Genomic DNA, 23,549 nt, shown 5'->3' with positions numbered 1-23,549 from the left:
TTGACACGTCTCTAAAGTTTAACACAGGTCTGTCTGCTACACTGTTCAAATAAAATGTGGAAAAACCACAGCAAGTGAGAGACCTCATTCCAGTTTTGAAACGCAGGACACCGCTGCAAAGTCTCAAAGGCTGGGTTTTCAACCGTCTACCTGTCACACAAGAGGAGCCCTACTTCCCTAGGGCTCCGTTCCCTGAAGCAGAGGGTCAGGATGTGGGTGGAGGGGGTTGTACCAGTCTCTCCTCACACCCTCCTTCTCATCCTCCTACTTCCTCCTGAATGAAGCTAACTGCCAGAGCACAGAGTGTGACACTACGCCAGACTACAAGCACCCTCCTGACTTACTGACGCTGTGTTTAAATGAAAGACGCTTGGAAACCAAAGAATCGTTTTCCTCAGTCTCTGTCGACCAGGTTTGACAGATGTGCTCTGAACAGCAGGTTGGGTGTTGAGTGACGCACGCCATCAGCTGCTGTGACAGGAAGGAGATCAGAAATGAATGTGCCAAGTGTGAAAACTAAGGCAGACAGAGGTGGCAGGTTGAAAGGGTCCGACCTGGAAGTCAGCCTGACAACATTTTCTCATGTCTTAGATCTATCTATATGAACGTCAGAAGTCTCAATGATCTGTAATCTCACTAAATAAGGGTTCTGCTTCATTCATCTTCAATCTCATTAGCTAAAATGATCACAAGGTTGTGTTGTAAGTTTTAAACACTGAACATTCTCTCCAACTGAGCCTCTATCTCCAGCTGCTAGATAAATACTCTTTGTCACTGGCTAGTGGTTTGTTGTGCACGTTGTGTGTTCTGTGTGCCAGGTATTTGACCACCATCACAACAGGAAATGATCACGTGGGTTTTAATGGTTAAAAAATAAATCAAAATAAAAACAAACCAATGAACACACACGACAAATTAAATTACCTCACTCATTTTAGGCCAATGCGCCGAATATGATGCGCTAGCTTGTTTCTGAATCACTTTTACATTTGTAAAAAAAACCTAATTAATACAGCAATTGGAGAAAAGGTCAACAGGAAAGAGTAAACAAAAGGGAAAAAAGAGGAAGGTTTGGCCCAAGACAGTTCTAGATACCTCCCTCCATTTTCCTGTGTTTTAGGGTGTTGCAGGGAGGTCTTTGATGAGGGTAACATAAGTGACCGCTGTCTTTAATCTCAACAGTTTGTCAGAGTCCTCAGTGTATGGTGGGATGGAAGGTTCAAACATAATCATGTATTTTCTTGGAAATTAAAAAGGAGAAATAAGAAAAGTTAAACTAATTCCTTCATTCCACCCCCCTCCACCCGTACAAGACGGCGTCTGTTGTGGCTGTCGTTCTCACAGGCGTTTCTGAGCGAAGAGTGACCCTACGACGACTCCTGTGACCAGGGTCATCCCCGCCAGAAACCACTTCTTAAAGCTCTCCTGAGACTTCCTGCTCTCGGCTGCAGCGTCCATCCCAAAGATCTCGGCAAACCGGTCCTGGAGATAGAGAGAAGGGAGTTGGTGAACAAAATGAGGTATAACCAAAAACAACTCTATACCTTTATTATATAATGCACTTATTTTAAAATCAGAGCTAAATATAAATGCTATCAGCACGTCCACAACCAGAAAACCTCCCTATGTGGAACAACAGTAACCCCCAAGTGAATCCCTTTCACTGTTGACATTTTCCTCACCATCGGGGTCATCTTGAGCCCACCCCTTCCAGGAAATCATTTGAGAGAACGTCCCAGAACTATGACATAAAAGGTCTGCACTTCTGGCTACAGCCACAAGAGGGAAGCAGCACACATTGGATGATACATCCGATTACATCTGGCACTGATGTTTCCGGCTGGCTGAGGTTGTTTTCAGTGCAGTGAGTGAATAGTGGACTACACTGGCCAGTAAAACAAATAGTTCTCAAACAATATAATATCAAGACTGATGACAATATAAACCAAGTAGTTTACATTTCTGTTTGTGTAAACCTTCATGACTTAACATTCAGATGGTCAGACAGAGTGTCTTTGTCCCGTTGCTGAAAGTAAAGTAAGATAGACTCATTCCAGAGGAATTCCAAACATGCTGCTTTGATTACAGATGGGTGGTGTACACATCTCCCACAACCCCTCTCTTCCTTCCCCTCTAACAGGGTGATACAGTCATCACTCCTTCAAATACAGAAGAATACTGAACAATGGAGCCGGAAGCAAAGAAACAACATTAAAATAGCCACGACGGTTGTGTTTCCGTTAACAGGATTTGTGACTGTGACGTCACAGCTGTGAAGGTGTCTGGTGAAAAGCTTCTGAGGAATCGAGAGATGTTTTTCAAAGGAAAGGATTCCAAGTGTGTGTGTGTGTGTGTGTGTGTGTGTGTGTGTGTGTGTGTGTGTGTGTGTGTGTGTGTGTGTGTGTGTGTGTGTGTGTGTGTGTGTGTGTGTGTGTGGGGTGGGGGGCATGGCAGGGTCAGATAACAGCACATACGTCAATTCAACGTCTATTCCTCAGTCCTGAAGACCTCAGCTAGCTAGCACTGCCAGAGACAGACACTACTGTTGGCCTACAGATACACTGGCAGACAGACATAATACTGTAGACCAGGGAGAGGCCTGATTGGTGTCACAGTTTTGCCCCAGCCCCAGTTAACACACCTGACTCCAATAATCAACTAATTATGAACTTCAATTTAGAACGCAATTATACTGAACCAAAATATATAAACGCAACATTTAATGTGTCGGTCCCATGTTTCATGAGCTGAAATAAAAAAATCCAAGAATTGTTCAATACGCACAAAAAGCTGATTTCTCTCAAATGTTGTTTACATGACCTGTTCGTGAGCATTTCTCCTTTGCAAAGATAACCCATCCACCTGACAGGTGTGGCATATCAAGAGGCATGATCATTACACAGGTGCACCTTGTGCTGGGGACAATAAGAGGCCACTAAGATGTGCAGTTTTGTCACACAACACAATGCCACAGCTGTCATGTTGAGGGAGCTTGTAATTGGCATGCTGACCGCAGGAATGTCCACCAGAGCTGTTGCCAGAGAATTTCATGCAAATATCTCTACAATAAGCCACCTCCAACTTAATTTTAGAGAAATTGTTGCATGTTGCATTTATATTTTTGTTCAGTATAGTTTAAAAATTAGCTGGCTTTGCTAAGGATGGGGATAAAGTGTGACATCAGCCAGCTGAGGTCTGACCCTCCCTGGTCTACAGTTTTGTGTCTGTCTGGCAGTGTTTATCTGTAGGCCAACAGTAGTGTTCGTCTCTGGCAGTGCCAGCTAGCTCAGGTCTGACCCTCCCTGCAGAGTAGACCTACAGATAAACCTACTGCAGTGAAAACTGTATTACATCCATAGTGTTCACAATCATCACTCAATGATTCTGGTGCAAACACTGTCCAAACAAACCCACCACAGCCAAACCAAACTACAGTAGGTGAAGTCCGTCGTCTGTCTGCAGAGTCTAAGGAATGTCAACATGTAAGGCTAACTGTGCTGCAGGAGTCAGCAGCACTCTGAAGTTAGCCTAGTGATTAGAGCATTGGGTCGGTCACCGAATCCCTGAGCTGACAAGGTAAACATCTGTTAACCCGCCGCTGAGCAAGGCAGTTAACCCACTGTTCTCCGTTCGACGTAGACTATGGCAGAGATGGTGGGTTAACGAATGCACTCCGTTGTACAACTGATTAGTTATCTCCCTTTCACTGAGAGGTGAAGCCACAGAGTATCGCTCCCTGAGAGAACACCATGAAGGGGAATGACAGGAATGCTGTGGGTGTAGAAAATAAAGATCTCGGTTTGCGATGACATGTGTGAAAGCATATCAGAATACAGAGTGAGTTGACAGGTGAAACCAAAAGCCTTCATAAAAATAGGATAAGAGTTCACTTCACTTCCCCTCTCCTGAATAGCCTCCCTGAAAGAATACATTTGATTTTTAACACACTTGCTCATCTTTCTACCATATCATCTAGGTTCATCTTCAATGTCTCTGCCCAGGTCTGTGTCAGCTCTACACTGCTTCCTGTGGTCTGTAATCATGGCAGGTAGCAGCATAATGCTCAACCCTGTAGTCATCAGTGCTTATTGATCTCCGGAGGTCTCATGTGTATTCTACCTGCCCAGGCATGACCATACCACACACCCCGACAGTCCACACACTGCAGAACCACACCTTTCTAGTGAACTGGGGCCTACATGTTAAATGACTGGTAGTACATCCCACAGGTCTATCCTACATGTTAAATGACTAGTAGTACATCCCGCAGGTCTATCCTACATGTTAAATGACTGGTAGTAAATCACACAGGCACATAGTAATGTTTGTCATTCTCCAGGTCTGAGTGGTTCTGTCTCAGTCCCCTGTGAGCTACCTAGCCCTAAACCTACTCTCTCCAGTGTTTTCCACTTGTTCCCCAGAGATGTCAGGTGGTAAGCAGCAGCCATTCTAAGATGTTTTCCAGCCTCTGGGTTTTTCTTTGTGTTTAAAAACTAAATAGTCGATAGCTGAAGAGAGAAGGAGAGAGGAGGGATGGAGAAGTCCATGGGGCAAAGGGGGAAAAACAACATTTCATTATAAGGTTGCCAAGGTTACCAGAGAGCAGCTGATTTGTGTGTTTGTGTCTGATAGATTATACAGAGCTACGTGGCTGAGAGGAAAGGCCCACAACACCACCGGCCCCCTGAGTTAGCTCTAACAGGTTACCCCGCTGGGTTTCACCACCATCATGACCTGTAACAACATCTCCTTGGTGAAACAATGACCACTAGATTACTCAGAATACTTCTCTTTTTTTAAATCAATGAAAAAAGGTGCTATTTTAGAGAATGTAAGCAATATTTAAGATAGTTTTGAGGTTTAGACTAAAGTGTTCCTCTTCATAATTTAGAGCCCGTAGGTCCCCAGAGAGAGAATCTGAATTAACCAGAGCCTTTCAAATAACTCAGCATCAGCTGATCTGGGCAGGTCTATTTCAATAGAGGCCTCAGCTCAGTTTGGCAACCTGAAAGGCAAAATATGCAGAGGGAACACAGTTACCAAACAGAGTTGAAACAATGGTAAATGGGGAGTGTTCCATTCAAATGCAGAATGGAATCCAGAATGTTCAGCTAGCCTAGTTGGGTGAATTACAGAATGCTGGCATAGGCCTGAGAACACAGAAGCCTGTGAATAAAACTAACAAAAAAAGGCCAGATTCCGCTTTAAACCAGCCCAACGAAAGACAATAGAGGGTTGCAAAACCCTTTGGTCACACTGGACGGATTTCCTGTCAAATGCTGCATTCTTCAGTGATGACGCAGGACTTCTAGATTGTATCATCCAGTATTTTGAGTAATAAGTTGTCACCTCATGTCTCAGGCATGCCTCCCCGATGTTGAAGTCTGACCTTTGCTGAGTCATAATGAAAACGCTGGATGTGTTGTGCTTCTAGGGCAAAAGTGCAATTCTAAATCAGTACGTCTTGTTTGTTGAGTAAACTCAAATAAACAAAACTGTTGCGGTTAGATTACATTTCCGAGTGACCTCAAAAAGGACATCTTTTAATCTACGCCGCTGGTCAAACATGTTGAATATTACTCACACTGACCACAGTCTGACCTCTTATCTGCCATCGTGATGCACACAGGCAGGGCAGAACTAGGCTAAAGTTGACAGCTAAGACAGTGCTCCCAGTCCCACCCTCAGAAAACAACTCCTCATGCCTGTCAGCAGATCATCCCATAGGGCGGCGCACAATTGGCCTAGCGTCGTCCAGGTTTGGCAGGTGTAGGCCGTCATTGTAAATAAGAATTTGTTCTTAACGGACTTGCCAAGTTAAATAAAGGTTCAATAAATAAATAAAAATTAAGGTCATATGACAATTGGCAGACAGTCATCCTCCAGAATGTGAAAGTCGGGCTTTGGGCCAAACCATCGGGCACCTGGCCACTGCAGCATGGAGGGGGGGTTAATACACCTGGCAAAGCCCTGGAGCAAGGCTCTGTTCTGCCTTTAACTTCTCCTGCTCAAATAGTACTCTAGCTATGTAGACATAAAGACTGGTGATTGATTAGAAACAACCCACACTAAGCAACTCTGCCATTCACGCCCCTTTAAACACTCATGCAAGGCCGAGGGCTAGGGGAGCCCACGCAGGCCGAGGGCTAGGGGAGCCCACGCAGGCCGAGGGCTAGGGGAGCCCACGCAGGCCGAGGGCTAGGGGAGCCCACGCAGGCCGAGGGCTAGGGGAGCCCACGCAGGCCGGAGCCCACGCAGGCCGAGGGCTAGGGGAGCCCACGCAGGCCGAGGGCTAGGGGAGCCCACGCAGGCCGAGGGCTAGGGGAGCCCACGCAGGCCGGAGCCCACGCAGGCCGTGGGCTAGGGGAGCCCACGCAGGCCGGAGCCCACGCAGGCCGAGGGCTAGGGGAGCCCAAGCAGGCCGACCTAGTCGGCTCGGGGATTCAAACCAGCAACCTTTCGGTTACTGGCCCAACCACTAGACTACCTGCTGCCCTTACCACTGTCAGACCCAACACTCTTAACCACTAGACTACCTGCCTCTCTAGCTAGGAGGTGGTCTGGTAAAAAGGACAATAGGGATAGAGGAACTTGATGGTGACCTCCCAGCAGGCTGTTATTGTAGGTTCTAGTCTACACATTAAGGAGAGTCTGTCTGACCTCTTCCTCTAGTGGGTCGTGTCTCTGCTGAGCCATCCGGAGACGAATCCGTTCACTAAAGAGATGAATGAGTCGGACATTCAGGCTCCGACGCCGATCTGTTCTCAATCTCAGTTTGGATCCCCTAGCAGGGCAGCTCACATTCTGTCACCACCGCACTCCTCACAGAGCCTAGGGGAAAAGGGGGCCACAGCCACCACACACAGAGAAACATGTGTATATTTTGCTTCTTCAGATCCGCTGTGTCACCAGCAGCAACCCCACAAAGTTGAACCCTCAAAAACACTCACCGACTCCAACCCCCTCACAAAGGGGCAAAGACCTACCATCTGTCTGAAAGAAAGAGGAGAATAGAAAATGATAGGAAGTGACAGAGGAAGAGATTCATGAGAGTGAGGGGTGTAAATGGGATAGGAGACAAGGAGACTAGGAGAGGAAAGACAACATTAAAATATGGCTACAACATTTACTTATTTTTATTTAACTAGGCAAGTCAGTTAAGAACAAATTCATATTTACAATTATGACCTACCCCGGCAAAACCCTAATGACGCTGGGCCAATTGTGTGCCGCCCTATGGGACTCCCAATCACATCCAGTTGTGATACAGCCTGGAATCAAACCAGGGTCTGTATTGATGCCTCTAGCACGGAGATGCAGTTCCTTAGCCACGTCGCGCCAATCGGGAGCCCCAAATATGGCTCTTATTACATTGCCGCCAATTCGAACAAGAACAACAATGATCATGATGATCACAAGTCGGCTTAATCATATTCATTACAGCGCTTTCAGATTCTGGAATATTTGCTGGGCACCGTAGCCCCTCACCCCATGTCAGTTTAATAGATCACAGCTACCACACTAATCTCATAGAGAGGTCTCATAATCTGATATCAGTTTCTATACATGCACACAGAGACCGGCAGAGAGAGAGAGAAACCTAGGGAGGGGTTAATGGGGAGAAAATGCAGGCCAATACAGCCAATCTAATAAAGATGGAGAAACTGCAAGTAAGATAACAGGCCGAGGGACAGAGAGAGGCCGAGGGACAGAGAGAGGCCGAGGGACAGAGGGAGGCCGAGGGACAGAGGGAGGCCGAGGGACAGATTCAGTGGCAGAGAGAGGGAGAGAATGGGGAAAGGAATCCTGACCTGATTTCCCACACTAAGACAGCTCAGAACTGGAGCAGAGAGCAGCAACCACAATGTTTCCACTGAGAGTACACCAACACAGAGAACACTACTCCAGTTCCTCTACCAACACACACACAGACCACTGCTCTAGTTCCTCGACCAACACACAAAGACCACTATTCTAGTTCTTCTACCAACACACAAAGACCACTATTCTAGTTCTTCTACCAACACACACACACACAGAACACTACTCTAGTTCTTCTACCAACACACACAGAGAACACTACTCTAATACCTCTACCAACTAACAGACCACAGAGCAACATTCATGGTGTCGCTAGCGGAGTCATTCTGGCCCTCTCTCTAACAGCCCTGGTTGTAGGCTAGGCATACATGTCTTCAGGGCCCAACTGTAGCTACACTGCTGTAGGCCTGTTAGTGAAACTGCTGAACACCAGGCCCCTCATTCTGGGCCCCTCCTCCCTCCTGAACAGCCCTGGTTGTAGGCCCCTCCCCTCCTGAGGCCCCTCCTCCCTCCTGACATGTCTTCCTGGGCCCCTCCTCCCTCCTGAACACCAGGCCCCTCCACCCTGCTGTAGGCCCCTGTTCCTGAACACCAGGCCCCTGAAACTCCCCGCTGAACACCAGGCCCCTCCCCCTCCTCCCAGGCCCCTCCTCCCTCCTGAACACCAGGCCCCTCCCTCCTGAACACCAGGCCCCTCCTCCCTCCTGAACACCAGGCCCCTCCTCCCTCCTGAACACCAGGCCCCTCCTCCCTCCTGAACACCAGGCCCCTCCTCCCTCCTGAACACCAGGCCCCTCCTCCCTCCTGAACACCAGGCCCCTCCTCCCTCCTGAACACCAGGCCCCTCCTCCCTCCTGAACACCAGGCCCCTCCTCCCTCCTGAACACCAGGCCCCTGCTCCCTCCTGAACACCAGGCCCCTCCTCCCTCCCCGCTGCTGAACACCAGGCCCCTCCTCCCTCCCCGCTGCTGAACACTGATCTACATCAGCACAGCTGGATGTCAGGCTGCTCTGTACAGAATCACATATTCACCATATTTAGAGCACAGCAACAGCTCATTGCTTAGTGTGGTGCTGCTCAGTTGGATGGTGAGCTGTGTTGGTGCACCAAGTGAGCCAGTGGTGCTGCAGGTCCCTCTTCCACATCACTGAATGATAGAGGCTATAAATAGAGCAGAGATAGGGGGAGTTGCCACTAAATGGACTGCTCCATTGAGCAAGACCCCATTACACATGTACACACACAGATGTGCATAGACAGTGTTTTTTTCTCTCCCAGCTACATACTCCAATCTCATTCAGTCTGTAGTGTACACGTTATGGTGGCTGGATCCCCCTGCAACCCTGGAGGAGTGGAACGTCCCAACCTTCCTTGAAGGTGAGTTGAGCCCCCCCACTCCCTGCAACCCTGGAGCAATGGAATGGCCCAATCTCTCTCCCTCTCCTCAGCATCAAACCTACTGTCCCAGACTGACGGTTTTGTGACAAGGCTGAGGGAGACAGAATCACACCATCTGTTTAATGACATTTTCCCTCAGTCACTGACACACCATCAACCCCCACACAGACAATGCAGTGTGTGCCAGACTGAACACATTTATAAGGAAACGCTTTATTGCAAAAGACAAAACAAACTTGAAAGTGTCCGTGTGGGTAAGCATGTGTGCATGGGGTGCATGTGACAGGTCTCCTGCAATAGTGCCAAGGTAGAGGTAAGTTGCATATGCCCGCTTACCATGTGCTTGCTAACTCTCACTTACAGCTCGCTGCCGCCGGCTAGCCCTGTTATGAATTGGGGAGCAGCTTCGTGCACACGTCTTCACTCACGGCGGTACACGTTAACTGGTTGTCTTGAAATTCCAGGCTAACCGGCAGGGGATCTCAGAGACGTGTCTGTACAGGCAGGGGATCTCAGAGACGTGTCTGTACAGGCAGGGGATCTCAGAGACGTGTCTGTACAGGCAGGGGATCTCAGAGATGTGTCTGTACAGGCAGGGGATCTCAGAGATGTGTCTGTACAGGCAGGGGATCTCAGAGATGTGTCTGTACAGGCAGGGGATCTCAGAGATGTGTCTGTACAGGCAGGGGATCTCAGAGATGTGTCTGTACAGGCAGGGGATCTCAGAGATGTGTCTGTACAGGCAGGGGATCTCAGAGCAGTAGTGGGCCCCAGAGATGAGTCTGTACGGCCAACCTCTGTGTGGACATGTCCTGGCAGCCATCAACCACTGTCCCACTGCCTTGTGGGTTAGTCTGGTATGACAAAGGCTATGTGAGCACACACCGGAGACAAAAGCAGTGCTGGCGGTGAGCGGACGCCAACAGACTGGACCCGGCAGGCTCCTGTGGAAGATACTGGACGTCCTGGGTTTCTCCTTCCGACAGTGAAGTAGTGATGTTGGTATCTACTATCCACTTCTGACCTCGATGAAGCCATCAACCAGAAACCGGACTAAAAGTCTGGCGGCATCTGGTGACGGGGGCAGGAGTGAATGCACCGGGAGCCCTTAAAAATCAGACCCGTGCATGCCAGCGACACAGGACTATTATGGCCGCCAGTAGTTGGGACTTGAGTGGCAGCTGCTCTCGGCAGACCACTGTGTGACTGAGCAGCCCAATTTAGGATCCACACTGCTCACCCCAGCTGGGGAGGCGCCTAGGAAAAGGTGGCCTAAAAATTGCCCACTCACTCCATCCTGGATAGACTACCGAACCTATCGGGAGTTCCACTCAGCGGTCAAAAAATGCCTTTAGAAAATAATTCCCTGGCAACATGGAACATCAGAATTATTTTGGACAATGACGATAATAGCGACCCCAACGGAGAACAGCTTTGATTGCTGCAAAACTAAGGCTCTACAACATTGACATTTCTGCCCTGAGTGAAACCAGGTTCCTGGATGAAGGGTCCCTGACAGTGGAGGGAGAAGGTTACACCTTCTTCTGGAAAAGGTTACCCTCCGGGTGGACAACATCAGCACAGTGTGGGACTGGCAATTAAGAACAGCCTTTTACCCAGCCTCACCAAAAAGTGAAAGACTCATGTCTCTCCTAGCCAAGATGCATTATGCTACTCTTCTCAGTGCATACACACTAAAGGTTGACCGATTAAATAAGGACGATTTCAAATTCTCATAACAAATCGGCCTTCTTGGACGTTGATTATGGCTGATTACATTGCAATGCACGAGGAGACTGCGTGGCAGGCTGACCACCTGTTACGCGAGTGCAGCGTCAAAAGGACCTCGTGGATGCAAGGAGTCAAGGTAAGTTGCTAGCTAGCATTAAACATATCTTAGTAAAAAAATATCAAACCTCACATGGTTGATGATATTACTAGGTTAACTAGCTTGTTTTCCATTGCATATAATCAATGCTGTGCCTGTTATTTTATCATCGAATCATGGCCTACTTCAACTTGGCCAAACAGGTGGTGATTTAACAAAAGCGCATTTGCGGAAAAGCACAATCGTTACACAAATGTACCTAACCATAAACATCAATGCCTTTCTTAAAACCAATACAAGTATATATTTTTTAAACCCTGCATATGTAGTTAAGAAATTCATGTTAGCCGGCAATATTAAATAGGGAAATTGTGTCACTTCTCTTGCGTTCAGAGTCAGGGTATATGCAACAATTTGGGCTGCCTGGCTCGTTGCCAACTGTGTAAAGACCGTAATTAATTTGCCAGAATTTTATATAATTATGACATAACATTGAAGGTCGTGCAATGTAACAGCAATATTTAGACTTCGGGTTGCCACCCGCTCTATAAAATACGTAATGGTTCTGTATTTCACTGAAAGAATAAACGTTTTGTTTTCGAAATTAGTTTCTGGATTTGAACATATTAATGACCGAAGAATTGTATTTCTGTGTGTTTATTATAATTAAGTATATGATTTGATATTTGATTGAGTAGTCTGAGCGGTAGGCAGCAGCAGGCTCGTAAGCACTAAAAAAAAAACAGCACTTTACTGCGTTTGCCAGCAGCTCTTAGCAATGCTTGAAGCACAGCGCTGTTTATGACATCAAGCCTATCAACTCCCGAGATTAAGCTGGCAATGCTAAAGTGTGTATAAGAACATCCAATAGTCAAAGGTACAGTTAAAGTCGGAAGTTTACATACATCTTAGCCAACTACATTTAAAAACTCAGCTTTTCACAATTCCTGACATTTAATCCAAGTAAGGATCACCACTATTTTAAGAATCTGAATGTCAGAATAATAGTAGAGAGAATGATTGATTTCAGCTTTTATTTCTTTCATCACATTCCCAGTGGGTCAGAGGTTCACATACACTCAATTAGTATTTGGTAGCATTGCCTTGAAATTGTTTAAGTTGGGTCAACCGTTTCGGGTAGCCTTCCACAAGCTTCCCACAATAACTTGGGTGAATTTTGGCTCATTCCTCCTGACAGAGATGGTGTAACTGAGTCAGGTTTGTCGGCCTCCTCCTTGCTCGCACACGCCTTTTCAGTTCTGCCCACAAATTTTCTACAGGATTGAAGTCAAGGCTTTGTGATGGCCACTCCAATACCTTCACTTTGTTGTCCTTAACCTGTTGAGTGTAGGGGGCAGTATTTTGATGTTTGGATGAAAAACATACCCAAATGAAACTGCCTATTTCTCAGGCCCAGAAGCTAGAATAAGCATATAATTGTCAGATTAGGACAGAAAACACTCTTAAGTTTCCAAAACTGTCAAAAATATTGAGTTTAACAGAACTGATATTGCAGGCGAAAACCTGAGGAAAATCCAACTCGGAAGTGCCTCTTATTTTGAAACCTCCCTGTTCCATTGCATGCCTTCCCTCCAGTTAAAGGGATATCAACCAGATTCCCTATGGCTTCCACATGGTGTGAACAGGCTTTGGACATCGTTTCAGCCTTTTATTCTGAAAAATGAGCGAGAACGATCACATCGCGTCAGTGGATGGGCTGGGTGCCAGCAGAGTTTTGCATGCGCCAACAGCTTGGGCTGGGTGCCAGCAGAGTTTTGCATGCGCCAACAGCTTGGAGCAGACACTTTCTCTCTCTCCTATTGAAAAAGCTATGGTCCGGTTGAAATATTGATTATTTATTGTAAAAACAACCTGAGGATTGATTATAAATTAAGCTGCCTGCTACTCAGCCGTAAAAGCTAGAATATGCATATAATTTGTACATTTGGATAGAAAACACTGAAGTTTCTAAAACTGTATGAATGATTTCTGGAGTATAACAGAACGCATATGGCAGGCAAAAACCTGAGAAAAAAATCCAACCAGGAAGTGGGAAATCTGAGGTTTGTAGTTTTTCCAACTCAGCCCCTAGTGAAGATACAGGGTGATATTAGTTATGTTTCACTTCCTAAGGCATCCACTAGATGTCAACAGTATTTAGAACCTGTTTTGAGGACTCTATTCTAAAGGAGGAGCTCAAAAGGGCTCTTTGAGTAAGTGGTCTGGCAGAGTGCCACAGCCTCGGTCTGGCGCGCTCACGTGAAAGGTAGCTACGGTCCACTTCATTTGTACAGACAAAGGAATTGGCCGGTTGGAACATTAATGAAGTTTTATGTTAAAAACATCCTAAAGATTGATTCTATACTTAGAAACATGCCAAACTACGGACTGTAACGAAACTTTTTGAACTTTTCGCCCGACGTTCGGCGCGACCTGAACATGCTTTTGGATTTGTTTACCAAACACCCTAACAAAAGAAGATATTTGGACATAACTGATGGACATTATCGAACAAATCAAACATTTATGGTGGAACTGGGATTCCTGGGAGTGCATTCCGATGAAGATCATGAAAGGTAAGTGAATATTTAAAATGCTATTTCTGAGTAATGTTGACTACCCAATAATATATATTTTTGGCTGCTTTGTTGTCTAAAGGCTGCACTCAGATTATTGCATTGTTTGCTTTCTCCGTAAGTAACAAAAAAATAATAATAATCTGACACAGCGGTTGCATTAAGGAGAAGTCTATCTAAAGTTCCATGTATAATAGTCATATCTTTATCAATGTTTATTATGAGTATTTCTGTAAATTGATGTGGCTCTCTGCAATATCTCCGCATGTTTTAGAACTACTTAACATAACGGGCCAATGTAAACTTTTTTTAATATAAATATGAACTTTATCAAACAAAACATACATGTATTGTGTAACATGAAGTCCTATGAGTGTCATCTGATGAAGATCAAAGGTTAGTGATTCATTTTCTCTCTATTTCTGCTTTTTGTGACTCCTCTCTTTGGCTGGAAAAAAATGGCTGTGTTTTTCTGTGGCTTGGTGGTGACCTAACAATCGTTTGTTGTGCTTTCGCTGTGAATCCTTTTTGAAATCAGACACTGGCTGGATTAACGATTTGATTTTTAAATGGTGTAAAATACGTGTATGCTTGAGGAATGTTAAATTATGAGATATTTGTTGTTTTCAATTTGGCTCCCTGCACTTTCACTGGCTGTTGCGGGGGAGTTGTTTAATCTAACTGCTTAACTACTTCTGTACATGGAATTGTATTTTTTATACTCATTTTTTCCTAATCGTTACAGGAAATTGCCAGGGACACTATCTGATGTGTGGAGACATTTCACTGCAGCTAATGTAGAAGGAAAAGCTGTGTACATTTGCAAATACTGTGCCAAATCATATGTGAAGAATGCAACAAAGATGCTGAATCATCTGGCCAAGTGCATAAAGTTCCCTCAGTGCTCACAACAAACAACCTCTGACAAAAGTCCCTCTACTTCTATTCGAGGTGAAAATGATGAATCCGACACCTTATCGATAGCAACAGCTCATGGTCCTCCTGGAATTTTTAAAAAACTCAATGGAGGAACGTAGTCAGAGAAATGCTGATGAATGTCTTGCTCAAGCTGTGTATGCAACTGGTTCACCTCTGATGCTCACAGGCAATGTGTATTGGAAGAGATTTCTGAATGTTCTTCGCCCAGCATACACCCCTCCAACCAGACATGCTTTATCTACTAATTTGCTGGATGCAGAGTTCAGAGTTAAAGTGAAGGTCAAGCAAATCGTAGAGAAAGCAGACTGTATTGCAATCATCTCTGACGGGTGGTCAAATGTTCATGGGCAAGGAATAATGAACTATATCATCTCCACCCCTCAACCAGTATTCTACAAGAGCACAGACAAGGGACAACAGACACACCAGTCTCTACATTGCAGATGAGCTAAAGGCAGTCAATGACCTTGGACCACAGAAGGTATTTGCATTAGTGACAGACAATACTGCCAATATGAAGGCTGCTTGGTCTAAAGTGGAGGAGTACTACCCTCACATCACACCCATTGGCTGTGCTGCTCATGCATGGAATCTGCTCATCAAGGACATCATGGCACTGAAAACAATGGATACACTCTACTAGAGAACCAGGGAAATGGTTTGGTATGTGAAGGATCATCAAGTTATAGCAGCATCATCAAGTTATAGCAGCAATCCACCTCATCAAGCAAAGTGAGAAGAATAAGAGCACCACATTGATGCTGCCCAGCAACACCTGTTGGGTTGTGTTGTCATCATGTTTGACAGTCTTCTGGAGGGGAAGGAGTCTCTCCAAGAAATGGCCATATCACAGTCTGCCGATATGGACAGCCTCATCAAGAGGATCCTCCTGGATGATGTATTTTGGGAGGGAGTGGTAAGCAGCCTGAAACCTATAGCAGTAGCCATTTCACAGATTGAGGGAGACAATGCAATCCTGTCTGATGTTCAGACTGCTTGCATATGTAAGAAAAATCACCTGCCCTGCCCACAGGCAATGGCCAACCCAAGTTCAGATCTACCTATCAGAATGTCTGTTACTGTTCACACAGTCCTCTACCAATCAGAATGTCTGTTACTGTTCACACAGTCCTCTACCAATCAGAATGTCTGTTACTGTTCACACAGTCCTCTACCAATCAGAATGTCTGTTACTGTTCACACGGTCCTCTACCTATCAGAATGTCTGTTACTGTTCACACAGTCCTCTACCAATCAGAATGTCTGTTACTGTTCACACAGTCCTCTACCAATCAGAATGTCTGTTACTGTTCACACGGTCCTCTACCAATCAGAATGTCTGTTACTGTTCACACGATCCTCTACCAATCAGAATGTCTGTTACTGTTCACACGGTCCTCGACCCATCAGAATGTCTATTACTGCACATTTACATCCCAGCATGTTACCTGTGGGGACGGCTGGGCACAGCAGATAGCGACACACATTACTGTGTGTGTGGGGGCGGGGACACACATACACTTGTCTGTACGTGTGCGCACACCCAGAGGTCCTTTGTTTAAGGTGGTCACGTGAACGGATCTAGGACACTGTTCGATCCATTGTATCAAAGCACTGTACGACATCACTATAAAAACACAGTCACTTCATTTAGCATTGTCATTTCAGGAACATACCAATACTACTAATTTGAAACGTACACTTAAATTTAAACAAAATCCCCATGGTGACCAGGTATAGGCAAGACAATCGGGGAGACGGGGATGGGAGGGATCTGCCACATCATCTATCAGGGGGAGGACAGTCAGCCGTGATTGGTGATTTTGTCAAATTAATTGAAGAAAATTAGTAAACATGGATGGATGGGTAAACAAACGAGTGGACACGTGACGGTGAGTGCACACACACACCACGGTGATGCTGGCGTGTTGTTGCTTGTCTGGTCTGCAACACGACTGCTAGTGTGTGGTGGTTGGGGGAGGGAGGGCTGATGGGTCCCAGGGGTACAGTCTCCTTTCCTTTAGGGCAGTCTCACATACAGTGGCAGGGAATAGGTGTGACGTGTGGATAAGGCAGTGTGTATCCTATGTGCAGTGTTTATGTATTCATTGAAAGGGCTTGACTGTCTAGAACAAATATGTGCTGCCTATGAAATGTCCACAAAAAATACAAAATAGCAAGAGCTCAAGTTCTCCAGTCACAGAATACATGTGGTAAAAGAGTCAAATATAGCCTGTATGATGTTAAAGCAATAAGGCCCGGAGGGGTGGGGGAGTTTATGGCCAATATACCACCACTAAAGGCTGTTCTTAAGCACAACGCAACACGGAGTGCCTGGACACTATAAACTGGTTACCAACGTAATTAGACCAGAAAAAAATACATATTTTGTCCTACACGTGGTATACGGTGTGATATACCAGGGCTGTCAGCCAATCAGCATTCAGGGCCCGAACCACCCAGTTTATAATGTGTGTTACGTAGCGGCTTGGAGGGGATGTAGCCTACAGTTGAGGTGTGGCACTCTCACAGACACAAAGGAGATAAGGAGGAAATAAAGGAATAGTTTATCTTTTGTCCTCCCACTTCCAACTATCATCCTCAGACCGACCTGCCCTCTCCCACTGACGGTCCAAATGAGTTACCCGTTATTGTCAGAACCGCATGTCCAGATATTATTCACCCATAATTGGTACTAACTCAAACCCCCTCAGGCGTTCTCCTCCCTCACTGCCCTCCCTCCACCACCCTGTATCAGTAGACTACATTCTCTCCCTCCACCATCCTGTATCAGTAGACTACATTCTCTCCCTCCACCATCCTGTATCAGTAGACTACATTCTCTCCCTCCACCATCCTGTATCAGTAGACTACATTCTCTCCCACAATTTGTTTCGAAATGATGCTCTTTGGCACTCTGTTTACTTTCCAACCTCCTTCACCACTGAGGTCAGAGCGAAGGGGGATTCCACATATCATTCCTTAAAATGCGCTGTTCCCGCCATTCACTTTAACCTCCTTCACCACTGAGGTCGGACAGAGACCCAACCGTTGACTCAAGGGGGATTCCACCTGTCACTCAGTCTTCATAACTTAATCTGATATTAACTTCCAACCTCTCTTTCAGTCGTTCTTCTCAGGTCATTTCTCTAACACAAATCAGGACCGAATATGTTATAAAGCACCAATGGGATGAGGAGCGGTCAGGGAGAACTGAATGAACATGTTTGTTAGGTAGGACAGCAGTAAGTCATCCTGTGCTGTAACAGGGTGTGGCCTCCCCTAAGCAGCTGGTTGGTTCTCTTTCTAATGCCACAATAAAACAAGGTAATAGGCCACACCTACTCTATACATCGTACACCGGCCAACGGATCTGTGTGTTTTAGAGACAGAGCATACCCTACGTGTTTCAGGGTGAAAACAGGACAGAGCATACCCTACGTGTTTCAGGGTGAAAACAGGACAGAGCATACCCTACGTGTTTCAGGGTGAAAACAGGACAGAGCATACCCTACGTGTTTCAGGGTGAAAACAGGACAGAGCATACCCTACGTGTTTCAGGGTGAAAACAGGACAGAGCATACCCTACGTGTTTCAGGGTGAAAACAGGACAGAGCATACCCTACGTGTTTCAGGGTGAAAACAGGACAGAGCATACCCTACGTGTTTCAGGGTGAAAACAGGACAGAGCATACCCTACGTGTTTCAGGGGGAAAACAGGACAGAGACAGAGCATACCCTACGTGTTTCAGGGGGAAAACAGGACAGAGACAGAGCATACCCTACGTGTTTCAGGGGGAAAACAGGACAGAGCATACCCTACGTGTTTCAGGGGGAAAACAGGACAGAGCATACCCTACGTGTTTCAGGGGGAAAACAGGACAGAGCCAGAGCATACTCTACGTGTTTCAGGGGGAAAACAGGACAGAAGTGTGTCGGTTAGGTTTGTAATGAAACATGAGCGAAATGGGTAAACAAGAGGGCATTTCTTTCTGGAAAATATAGGGTACATTTTAATAGGTTCCCCTGTGGTGTGGAGATGTCCCAGGTCCTCACCAGTCGTGAAAAAAAGTATCCAAAAGTCATACCTGAGTAAAAGGAAAGATTGCTTATTAGAAAATTACTCAGATAAAAGTGAAAGTCACCCAGTGAAATACTACTTCAGTAAAAGTCTAAAAGTATTTGGTATTAAATATACTTAAGCATCAAAAGTAAAAGTAAAAATAATTTCACATTCCTTATATTAGGCAAACTAGACAGCATGATTTTCCCTTCCATTTCCAGATTTCCAGGGGAACACTCAAACATCATTTACAGATTTCAGGGGAACACTCAAACATCATTTACAGATTTCAGGGGAACACTCAAACATCATTTACAGATTTCCAGGGGAACACTCAAACATCATTTACAGATTTCAGGGGAACACTCAAACATCATTTACAGATTTCCAGGGGAACACTCAAACATCATTTACAGATTTCCAGGGGAACACTCAAACATCATTTACAGATTTCAGGGGAACACTCAAACATCATTTACAGATTTCAGGGAACACTCAAACATCATTTACAGATTTCATCAGGGGAACACTCAAACATCATTTACAGATTTCCAGGTAGAACACTCAAACATCATTTACAGATTTCCAGGGGAACACTCAAACATCATTTACAGATTTCCAGGGGAACACTCAAACATCATTTACAGATTGCCAGGGGAACACTCAAACATCATTTACAGATTTCCAGGGGAACACTCAAACATCATTTACAGATAGCCAGGGGAACACTCAAACATCATTTACAGATAGCCAGGGGAACACTCAAACATCATTTACAAACAAAGCAGTTGTTTAGTGAGTCTGCCAGATTAAAAGGCAGTAGGAATGACCTAGGATGTTTTCTTGATAAGTGTGTAAATTGGACCATTTCCTATCCTGCTGAGATTTCAAAATGTAACAAATACTTTTTTTTTGGGGGGGGGGGGTCAGGGAAAATGTATGGAGTAAAAAGTACAATATTTTATTCAGGAATGTAGTGAAGTAAAAGTTGTCAAAAATAAACAGTAAAGTACAGATACCACAAAAACTACTTAAATACTTTAAAGTAATTTTACTGAAGTACTTTATACCCCTGGTGCTCACTGAGGGATGTGTGTTTGTTCTCTTCATTACACATAGAAACCACATCAGACAAATTCAAATCTGAGCAAAAGTGTTATGTGCATTCTTGTGTAGAGTATGGAATGATAAGATACATCAATATACTGTTTATCTGTGTTATGGGGTGTGTGTGTGTGTGTGTGTGTGTGCGTGCTCGGTCTGAGCCATGCACATGATCCAATAGTATGGCATGGCTAGAACGCCAAACATTGAACCGGTAACGTTAGTTAGGATGTGTGTGTATTGACATAGCACACACAGGGAGGACACAACATTTGTCTGGAGGCCCAATTCCAATACCACAAGGAGAACAGAAACCAAACTACTTGACTGAACACACAATTCCATTCAATATTTAGGCCATTCACGTCTTCCACTCAGAGCAACATTCAACATCCGATGACAGAAACAACATTCAAATTTGCTAAGGTGCTCAGGTGGTTGGGCATGTGTTTCATCAGAATAACAGACAGACTGTTTACAGAGGTCCTGTACGTGATGAGTTACTGTTCCCGTTAAAAGCGTCCAGTGGTTCAAGGCGTTGAGTCTGGGTGTGGTGGCATATGAGCTGTCACTAACCAAGTCATCTGCCTGTTTCAACTCTTAAAATTAAAAATCCATTTCAGCTCTGCAACAGCAGAGAGACAACCCAATCGGATGGCCCCTCCACACACACACACACACAACGTACCCAATCAGATGCCAGTTTCTATAGGACCCATCCCTTTCCGAGACTGTTTCAACATCCCCTCTCCATTCCAATCCACACCCCATCATGTGTCAGCCCACACAAAAGAAGAGCTGACCTTAGCAGTGTCCTTCTCACATCCCAGAACACACCCACCTACCAGGAACAGGACAACAATTCAGCTGACCTGAGAGAACACTGCTTTCATCTGAAGGTTGCTGGCTCAGAACAGAGGAAGACGTGGAAAGCAACCAGGGGAAAACAAAGGTTGATCTATAAAGCTCAAGCCTATACTTCATTCCCCCTTGAAGACTTCGATCCCAGCCAACAGAGCTCACTTGGAGTCAGCTGAAAACTCAATAAGGCTGATCAATGCCCAACTGACCAGAGGCAACCATCTCACGCCGTCTTATCGCCTGTCTTTCTCCTTGGCTGATCTGGAGCCAACCGCACCACGTCTCGAGAGAGATCAGTCACTTAAAACAGAACAGTCTCAGGTCCAAGAGCTGACAAATCAGCCTGAGACGAGGTCAGGCGTGAAATACAGTACACAGATCAGTCAAACTGACGCGACACACAACGGGTGCCAATGTGCAGAATCAACAGTTAAAGTCTAAACTACCCAGGTACCAACGACCTCTAGAACTGATGCTTCATACAACAACCCACATTGAGCTAAATGACCCATGACCCTTCCCTACCCCCATGCACACATCTTTCACTCGTGACTTACCCATCCTCCTTGGCTCTGGATCCAGGGCTGGATGTGGTTGTCCAGATAGACGGTCATCCAGTCTGTGATCCTACCCACCAAGGGGTTCATCTCCTTGTCCACACATTCTACACAGAGGGCCCCTCCGAAAGCAAACAGGCCCACCACCCGTCCCCAGTTGACACCGTCCCGGAACACCTCGTCCATCACGTTCTCAAAGCTCTGATAGGCTGTGGACGGCGTGATGTGTAGCTGGGAGGACAGGTCACTGAAAGCTCTGGCATAACGCAGCTCAAACTCGTTGGCAGAGTCCCGCAATGCCTCTTTCACTGCGTCCAGGCCCGCTGTCCGCCGAGGGGAGGAGGGGGGCGACTGCCGTGGTGGAGGAGTACCGGGACTCGTCCCGTTGACGTATGTCATGACTGCCGCACCCCCTTCCACCTGCCCCCCCTCAGTACAATTCTGGGCTTCTGTGAGCTCCATGTGGTTGAAAGGGTAGTCCCTCTGTGATAGTTTATAGGTGATATAGTATACCACCAGTTCTCTGTTGTTGTAAGTCATCATTCCTTGTCTTGTCTTTCTTCTTTGCCCCAGGCTCTCGGTTTTACCTGCTCGCGACACACCTCTTTGGATCAGTCCTCTGTGTTTAATCCAATCTGTGTCATTCTGGGTATGCAGAAAATAGAAGTCTTGAAGACAAAAAAAACAAGGCTGGTGCAGTGGCTCAAGCCCTGTGGTAAGAGAACAACAAAGATCTTAAATGAGCATAATTCATCACAATAAGCATATGTGGGTTGGGGGAGGAGGGGGAACTATAGTGGGCAAAATTAGAGCGACAGGTGGGGTCAAAGTGCATCGCTTTAATTGGAGATTAAACAGATGGCAATGGTTGTCGTTACCTACCTGCCCCCACAAACAACCTTCCTTTGGCCTGTGGCTTCAGAACAGTCATGACAGGGCAAGGTGCTCTGACAACCAACAGACTAAAACAGCAGGTTGTTTGTGACAGAGGTTAAATATATGATCAGCATTTATTTACCAGTTAGCTTGACTCAGAACACATTTGCATTTATAATTGCCAGTATATATATATATTGAATATGATAATTGTTAATTGATGATAATTGTGAATTGATAATTGTTGACCTAATGTTACTTAACACGTAATCAGAAATATTAACAATGTATTACATTTGTCATTTTCACAAGTAACACCCAAAATGAAGAATAAAATGATATTTCTTCATAAAACACAAGTGATGCCTTAAATCCCTTTGTGCTTGCGCGTCAGTGTGGACAGGAGGGGACCCCTGTTGTTCTAACAACTTCACAAGAACCGCACGTGGGAGAAACGACGCGCATATATTCCAGATCTTCACCGAACTGGACCTTTCCTTATAGTGACATTTAAGACTCTTATGGTATAAAGAGTTACCTGGGACTCGCGACTTGACAAGTGGGAACAATCCCAAAAATGATGACATCGAAAATGGCACTAGAAAGTGGGGAGCTACTTTGTTGCCTTTGCTGAATAAAGCATATGTTTACAGTAGCCACAGCTAACCAGCACGTGTCGCTAGCCACTAGGGCTACACGGAATTCCATGGAACAATCTAGCCCGTCCATATCATTGTGAAGGCAAATAATACTGAAAGATTGACAGCTCCCAACTTGATCAAAACACATAGCTACAGTAATTCGTTTTAGTGATGTTTCAAAGTGGCCATTTTTCGTTTAGGCAATTCAACAGTTACAGAATAATGCGGAGTCTAACAATTTCACATTAAAATGTATGCCAAACCCCCAAAAAACAATGATTGCAAAGTTACACCACAACTATGCAGCATACATCGTCATTCTGTTACCAAAATGCATCTGCACTGTTTAAACCAAATAAATTCGTTTTTGTAAAAAAAAATGTCAGTGGAAAATTGTTATCTTTGAGTATATAGAGTTGTGGAAATAAATTGCATGGAGACTCAGCATAAATGTATTACCATGGAATTGCATAGCAATGTATTGATAAACAAGCCAGCTAACTACATATTTAACATAATAAACGAATCGAATTATATTGTCACGTAAAAACAATCATAATTGTCTACAATTGACATGTTCTTACCTAGTCAACGGCAACACTCTTAGCGAGTGGCTTTAATCCAATTTTCTGAAAACGTATCAGTCCTGCTGTCAAAATCCGAGGAGAGAAGTGAAATGTACTATTGCCAAAGATAGTGGAAAAATAAAGATAGTTCACTCAAGCCGTTTATCATTGGAAATAAAATGCTCCGTTCCGGTCTGCTTAACGGGGAGGTTCTCCAATAAACAATGCAGCTCGGTCTGGTTTGCTTAGTTCTTTGACTGACTAATGTACCAGAAAAAATGAGGAAGTAGTGTGTCGCGCTTCCTCTTCCGGCTACTG

At 45.3% G+C, this 23,549-nt stretch overlaps 1 protein-coding gene across 2 annotated transcripts; it reads right to left on the bottom strand.

Moving 5' to 3' along the window:
• Positions 1 to 843: 843 nt before the first annotated feature.
• LOC112222374 (bcl-2-like protein 1) lies at positions 844 to 23,549 on the bottom strand. Of its 2 annotated transcripts, none has more exons than XM_024385161.2 (3): positions 23,250 to 23,516; positions 21,149 to 21,858; positions 844 to 1,482 (listed from the first exon to the last, which is right to left on the bottom strand). In XM_024385161.2, exons 2-3 carry the CDS (start codon positions 21,689 to 21,691, stop codon positions 1,339 to 1,341), a joined length of 687 nt encoding a protein of 228 aa, XP_024240929.1. In that variant the 5' UTR covers positions 21,692 to 21,858; positions 23,250 to 23,516; the 3' UTR covers positions 844 to 1,338. The 2 variants fall into 2 exon arrangements, with proteins under 2 accessions (XP_024240929.1, XP_024240930.1); XM_024385162.2 differs by lacking the exon at positions 844 to 1,482 and adding an exon at positions 18,627 to 18,651 and having other exon boundaries at positions 23,250 to 23,549.

The sequence above is a fragment of the Oncorhynchus tshawytscha genome, linkage group LG22 (genome assembly GCF_018296145.1).
Source record: "Oncorhynchus tshawytscha isolate Ot180627B linkage group LG22, Otsh_v2.0, whole genome shotgun sequence".
Classification (NCBI taxonomy): Eukaryota; Metazoa; Chordata; class Actinopteri; order Salmoniformes; family Salmonidae; genus Oncorhynchus; species Oncorhynchus tshawytscha.
Note: the sequence above shows the minus strand (reverse complement) of the source record. Positions and strands in the feature narration are given on the sequence as shown.